Source organism: Olea europaea, chromosome 17, assembly GCF_002742605.1.
Source record: "Olea europaea var. sylvestris chromosome 17, O_europaea_v1, whole genome shotgun sequence".
Lineage (NCBI taxonomy): Eukaryota > Viridiplantae > Streptophyta > Magnoliopsida > Lamiales > Oleaceae > Olea > Olea europaea.
The window spans coordinates 1656435-1664330 of NC_036253.1; the positions used below are offsets into that span (position 1 = coordinate 1656435).

Sequence of the window (7896 nt, forward strand, 5' to 3'; positions counted from 1 at the left end):
ATGTTCACTCCAAGTGGCTGTGGAAATGGATTTTCATCCACTGCCATCTTCCTCTTATCCTCAAACGTAATTCGTCCTGATTCACTGGTATCCTGTAACACATGGCGAAAAACCAAACAGTTGTTAGTCAAATGTGACCATGCATTATGCCATTTACAATATTTTTTACCCTTAACTTGTTCAGGGTTTGGCAATTTATGCTTATCGCTCAACTTTATCTACTTATCCTTATATAATTTATCAAATATAATGTCAGCTTTGGTTACATCGAACGAGAACGTTCTAGCATTTATGTTTTCATCTTTTATAGGCTCATCCTTGCCCGACGGTCTAGGCTTAGCCATTATAGGACAAGTATATGTGTCTCCTTTAACTAACTCGGCCAAACACATTTCGATTTGATCGTAATACTTGTCATTAATGGTATGAACATCAAAATTTGGATCTCTATAATAAGTCCCCTTACTATAATTTTTCATTTGTTATTCTTCTCTTATTAATCGTTCATACCTAATCACGTTCGCGCTCAATTGGAAAAGATCAGGAAATTCCTTGTCTTGGAATTTCTTTTTCAAATCAAAGCTCAAACAGCCTTGAGCAATTTTGACAAACTTTTTTTTTGGTAAAGGTACAAAATATTTACATTTTGCTGTCTTGAACCTTTGGAGGAAACCTTCTGCCCATTCGTTTGACATTTGATGTAGATTCACCAAATCGGCCAACGTAACTTCAGACTCAGTCTTATAAAACTGAGCATGGAATAAATGTTTTAATTGTTGCCTTGTTTGAACAGAGTTCGCTGGCAAATTAATGAACCAGGAGAAGGCTACTCTTGTTAATGAACTAGGGAACAACCTCATTTTATGGTAATCAGTTACGTCACCACCTTGCAGTGTGAATCGCCCTATGTGTTCTAGAGTAGACACCTCTTCTAAACCGGTAAACAGTGAGAATTTTGACACTTTATACCCTCTAGGCCATGGATATGCTTGATCTACCCAATCAGGATATGGCTTTGTGTAAGTCGGCCTAATGACATGACGTACTCCAAAAGCCATTTGGTCCTGTACGATTTCCATAATCTGATTCCTCAACATGACGTTGGGGTCATATAGAATTTCTACAGGTTGGTTGACCGGTTGATTTACTTGAGGCCTGATGTTTGGTCCTTGGTTGGCAACAAAGTTGCCATGATTTGGGCCATTGTTACCATTAGCCTGAACATTTATTCCATCATTAACACGTGGGGTATTCTGCCAATTATTTAGGACATTATCTCTTACATTTAGATTACCCTCCAAGTTAGATGTACCAATGCCACTATTCTGATTTGGTACTACACCACCCCCTGATTTGAAGTAGAGGGGTCAAAAGGTGGTTCTACCCCTTGATTTAAACTTAGGACTGGGGGATTATGCCCCTACAATTGTCCTAGTTTGAAAGTGGTTTGCAAGAGGCACAACTGGCTGACAAATTTGGCCTACTAACTTATTCATTATTTCGTTCAAAGTATTCAATTGTTTGGCCATGTTGTCATAATGTGCATTCCCATTCGGGGTAAATCTTTCCATATTATGAATATTTCATAGATTTACCTGTTCAACGACATCTTGTGTGAGTTCTCCGAGTAATGCACGCATGGTTCGAGGACTCAACTCTGTCATTGGTTCGTAACGACTATGATTGCTCTGATTCTGTCCATCTGTTCGTGGAGAGCTATGCTGCTCCTCATATCGCTCGATCACGGACTGGACTTCTCCCTGACTTGCTGCTTCCTTATCGAATTTCTGAGGCATATTGTTTCACCTTTTATATCTTCAACACCAAATACCAATGTCCTACTGGGCGTGCCAAATTGTTTCGCGTGGGTGGTCGCTAACAATTAAAAATGGACCAGACGATTGTGTAAGGAACAAAACCTCTTAAGACAAAGTCCCAAAAAGGGGTGTTTTATTGGCGATGACTTTACAATTGGAACTAAACAGAATGCCTCCAAAGGGCGCAAGCACACGAGTACTGAAAAGAAATGTTTAATTCTAAACTAAGAAATTGAAATTACATATTCTCTGTTTTGAGAGTGTTTGATTCGGGGTCTTTTGCTCTATGTCTTTTCTTCCTTTTATATTCCATTGATGATCTCTTCGTGATCAACCGCTTAGAAACTGCTTAATTGCTTTATAACTGCCCACTTTCTTCATGGTGGCCAACTTATCATGGAACTGCCGTTTCTAACTGCTGTCATTACTTTTTGTCGTTCAATCGTCTTCAACTGAACATCCTTGAATCGTGGAACGTGATAAGATTACTTAATAATTACTTCGATAACTGCACTTTTGGATAACCATAATATCTTATGTTTGCTAAGATCCTGGGCGATTCGAAGGTTTGGGCGAGAACATGGTCATAACCTGGGCGACTGCAAGGCACTTCATTCGCTCAGATCTTGGGCGTCTTGCAAGTTTGGGCGATGGTGTTACCGCATTCGTGGGCTTCCACTGCATTCATTAATAACCCTATTTGAACCTTTATCCTGAATTGCCCAATTGGGCTTCATTTTTTGAGCTATTCGATTTGGGCTGCACTTTTAGCGTGTCAACAACATTTAATGGAATTCACAACTTTTCAATTACACATTTCATCAATTTTTATCAAAATCTACTAAAAATTTAACTTTCATTTAAACCAAATAGAGGCTATGTATCTCTTCCTCTATCATTTTGATTCTATTGACCATGCCCTAATGTTTGATCGTAACCGCAAAATCCTACGGTCAATAATCAAATTAAACTTTGGATACAATATTAGAGACGCTCCTGGGCTTGTAATATCATAGACGCTCTCTCATATTCAAAAAATAATACTATCCTCCCCTATTTCTAGTTTTGAGTATAGCATATTGACTATTTTTTTAGGTATATTATTTAAAATGATGTTGATATACTTAAAATGTGCTTGTGAAGAAAAGTATGTTTTTTTTTACAATTAATTGCAATTTAATTTGTTCCATTTAATAATAAATTAATACTTTTTACATACATAATTCATAATATACAATTTAAACCTAAATTTTGTCGAAGAATTTGGTAATTAATTAATTATTTTAAATCTTTTAATGAATTATATGTACTATAAATATTAACAAATGCAAACTTACAGATAGAAATTCTTATTTATAAATTTATAAACTAAACCTTTGTTTGATTCTCATTATTTTCAAAATATATTTTTCTCTCTTTTTTTTTATTTCAACCACACATTTTTTAATAAAATAATATTACACGAAAACTCAAAACCTTTCTTTATTTTTTTAACCGCACATTCTATATCAATCTACCATTCCAAAATACATTCTTACCAGAAAAATGGGGCACACTAAAACAAAATTTATATATAAACATGTATTTTTTGCAATTCAAGCAATATCTAGCAAAAAAATAGCATATGTTAGTTACACACCTTCAAAATTAGTTATTAAATGATGACTATATTAGTGGTTGTTTCGTTGCATTATAAGTTTTTGAAATTACAATCTAATAAAAATTAGTGGTGAATGAATGGATAATAGTCGTGGATCCTATAAAATGTGTAAAAAAATTCATATTTTTCTTCGCATGGATAATTTAATTAACCTCATTTTAGATTATATATAGTTCAAACATTGGTCACGTGATACTCAAAACTAGAAGTACGAGATGTTAGTATGATCTTTTAAACATAAATGGTGTCTTAATATTGTCATAAAACTTAAGGGGTGTCTATGATGTTTTCTCTAAACTTTGATTTACTTTCATTAGGCCATAAAATTGAATTATAGCAAATTTATATGAAAATCAATGGAAATTTATTTATTTTCAAAAAAGCAACAACTCATATCTTGATCTAGTATTGAAACTGAGTATCGACTATTACCTGTTACTGCTGGCAAATTTACAATGCTAAGATACTTTCATGATCATGATAATGAGGTTTCAAAAAATACTTTCATTTTAAGCTAGCAGTTCTTAACTTGAGGAAAACCAATAAAAATTACACCAGTGTCCTTGAGATCAAAGAATTACCAGCCTTAATTCATACAATGGAGCAAACCCGAAAAATTACTGTATTAAATGAAATTGATGTATCCCTCCTGAAGTAATGATTCAGATTAGAGCAAAAGAAAATGAAACAAATGTGGACAACAATGAAAAAAGAAAGAAAGAAAGAGATCTTTCACCCTAAACCTGTCAAATTCTTTAGTTTGTTGGAACCTTTTCAGTCATTAGGGTCGAAGATTTACTCGAAAGATATTGATATCATGGGCTACATCCAGCATTGTTGGTCTAATTGAAGGATTGTACTGTGTGCAGATTAATCCGAGTTCAATCAATTCCACTATTACATCCCTCCATATATTGCTCTGATAAGGAGGAATGGGGGTTTGTGCTGGTGAATACTTCACTAATGCTTCTTCAACAATAGGCTCGAGTTTGCTTGGATAATGATTTTTAACCCATTCGTGCAGGCTTGAACCTTGTTGAAAAAGTACGTCTGTCGGCCTTTTCCCTGTCACAATCTCTAGCAGAAGAACTCCAAAACTGTAAACATCTCCTTGTGGTGAAACCCTTTTTCCCATTCCATATTCTGCAGAACAAAGTAATTAGATAATAGTCTTGGAATGAAGCGTATTATCGAAAAGAAAAGGATAATTTACTTGGTATATATGGAGTTAGTAATTCCTATTTCTTTATTTGACTAGTTTAAATGATCAACCACGACAAAATCCTAAGTCTTATTCTTGATATAAATATGGCAAAAGGTACCACCTTTTTCCCACAATTCGATTTCAATAATATATATAGTGTGTTGGTATCAGTATTTATGCTTTAATATTTTAGAGTTAAATTTAGTCAATGAATCTTGGTTTTCTACCCACACCTGAATGGATTCTAATGCGCATCTCTTTGACAACTTAAACTTTTAGATAAGGCAATTCAACGTACCGGGAGCAATATAACCAACTGAGCCGCAAAGCAAACCGTCGGTAGAGTCAAAGGAAGCTGAATCATAGACAGAAACATTCTCATCAGCACCCTTCAACAATCTTGCAATACCAAAATCAGTGACAAAAGCTGTCATAGCATCATCCAAGAGAATATTGCTAGGCTTAAGATCACAATGCACTACTTTGACAGGAGAATGATGATGAAGATATGCCATTCCTTCGGCTATATCACTGCAGATATTCACCAACTGAACCAAATCCAATCCATGGCTTGGATGCAGATGATTTTCAAGGCTTCCATTTGGCATTAATGGAAGAACAAGAGCCTTAAAATCTGCCTACTACATGTCGTTATGATTCTGATCAAATTTCTGTGCCTAGTCGTTTTAAGGACTTGACATTCCCTCTTAAAGCTCCCCGAAATTTCTCTAGCTGTCGAATATAGTACTTTCACAGCTATTCTTGTGCCATCTTTCAAAACTCCTTTATAAACTCGCCCAAATGTACCTGAGCCAATCAGGCTCGAAGCACTGAATCCTCCGGTAGCTTCGACTAGCTCCCGGTGATAAATTCTTGGGTATTTTATCTCCTTTATACCTTCTTCTTCATCTTGGATGGCCTTAGCATTAGACACTACCAGTTGCTTTCGGAATTTTCGCCTGAGTAGTAGAGGATATCCCACAATGCAGAAAATGGGAGTAATGACTAATGATAGGAGAATTGCCATCAACAATTTATGTCTCTTTGTTTCCGGGCATTTTTTCATACCTTGTATTGAACCACAAATCCCATTGTTTCCCAGGAAAGACTCGATGCTTAACGACAAAAATGATCCCTTGTTCGTTATGTTTCCAGAAAATCTGTTGTAAGAAAAGTTAAGCTCCTTTAGAGTTGATGATGCCTGCAGTGATTGCGGGATCTCTCCAATTAATTTATTGGAGGAGACATCAAGTTCTTTCAGATAAGGCAAGTTGCCGATTGATGCTGGAAATGCTCATTCGAAGTAATTATTCGATAAATTGAGGGACTTGAGAGCAATGCAGCTTCCAAATTGTGAAGGGATTGTACTGGACAGGTTGTTTGATGATAAATCAATAGCTAAAACCATGTCCATTTTACTAAGCTCAAGAGGAATAGGCCCTTTTAGGTGATTTCTGGACAAGTTTAAGTACAATTTTAAACTACTCAAACCGGCAACTTCACCAGGAATTGTCCCTGAAATCCTGTTGGCAGAAACATCCAGAATTTCCAAGTTAACACACTGTCCTAAACTTGTTGGAATGGTTCCCGAGAGCTGGTTTTCGTGAAGCAAAAGTCGTCTTAGCTGAGGAAGTTTAGCAAAGCTGTCCGGGATGATACCGGAGAGCTCATTTTTTGACAAATCGAGAAGGCCTATATGGGGAATGTTTCCAAACGCAGACGGAATGTGACCAGAGAGTGAATTATTTGACAAATATAGTCTCTCAAGTTTCCCCAGTTCGCATAGTTCAGATGGTATTGAACCACTGAGAAAATTTCTAGACAAGTTCAAGAGAGTGAGGTTATAAAGATTCGAAATCTCTCGAGGTATTGAACCATGAATAAGGTTCTGGTCGAGATTAATCAGTATAAAACTGGTAGAAAGGGAACCAAGAATAGATGGTAACTCTCCACCAAGATTATTTCCAGCTAAATCAAGTTCTTACAAGTTCGTGGAATTAACTAAAGAAACAAAGACGGGTTTGAGGTCAGTGTTACCATTATGGCTAGAGAAATTGTTATAGGACAAATAAAGAAATTGCAAATGTCGCATTTCACTTACTATATGAGAAGGCAACTCTCCACGTAGAAAATTGGATTCCAAATCAATCCATTCTAGTTTTGAGGAATTTGAAAGGGCTTGAGGAAATGCTCCTACAAGTTGGTTTGACCAAAGAAGAAGAAACTTTAAATCTCCAGGACCACATTGATTATTCTTCAAAGGGATTTCACCACTAAGTGAATTGTTGGAAAGGTCTATATACTCTAGAGGAGAAGAGCCATTGCACAAAATCGACGTAGGAATTTCTCCGGTGAGTCGGTTGCTTCCTAAATTAAGATATACTAATTGATGAAGAGATCCCAACTCACTTGGAACCGTCCCTTCAAGATTATTCGAAGATAAACTTAGCTGCTTGAGCCGGATAAAGGATCCAATCTCAGTCGGAATCAGGCCTTCGAAGAAGTTCCAGGACAAGTCGAGAATTTCTACGGAAGAAAAAGACGAAAGAGCTGGTGAAATGGTGCCATGCAGAGACCTTTGGCTTAGATCAAGCTCTAAAACTTCATTTCTATTCTTGTCACATTTTACACCAAACCAGTTGCACACATGAATATCAGAAGAATTCCAACTCTCCAAAGCATGTTTAGGGTCAGAAATTATGCTAGACATGAACAGTACAAGGGATGCTTTATCATTCAAAATCTGAGCATTATTTTCAGCTTGTACTACATGGAAAACAGTAAGCAAGAGCACATTCTTGCAACAAATTTGAAGCAGAGAGATTTAGAGAGAGATTGCATGGCACAAGTGCAATACAACTTGTAATAAAGGAATGTAGCTGGAGATTACTGCTAAGAAATAAACCCTTTGTGCCTAACTCCCATTGAAGTAAGGTTCTTTATGATTGGCCTAATCTTTGACAATACATGAACACGTGTGAACTAGCATTAGACGACACATATTTAAGCATAGTTAGTTTGAATTACCGTGTGACATTTGCAGCATGTTTAGTACAATGAATTAGAAATACTATAAAACATTTAATCATGTTCAATACTATGTATCAAACTTGACTTTCATAATTTAGGTGTCCTTGCACCTAATCATTTGCTTTTTGTTTCCTTGTGGGATTTAATTTGTGTAATTAGTGGATGATGAGTTGTTAAACTCAAGA

The 7896-nt window shown here is 36.0% G+C and overlaps 1 protein-coding gene across 1 annotated transcript; it reads right to left on the reverse strand.

Annotated features, from left to right (window-relative positions):
- Positions 1-4073: 4073 nt before the first annotated feature.
- On the reverse strand, positions 4074-7557 carry LOC111365980 (putative leucine-rich repeat receptor-like serine/threonine-protein kinase At2g24130). The gene is given in 3 exon segments (XM_022986580.1): positions 4074-4620; positions 4980-5318; positions 5321-7557. Coding segments are annotated over 3 exon segments (2772 nt in total). The 5' UTR covers positions 7392-7557; the 3' UTR covers positions 4074-4258.
- Positions 7558-7896: the final 339 nt, after the last annotated feature.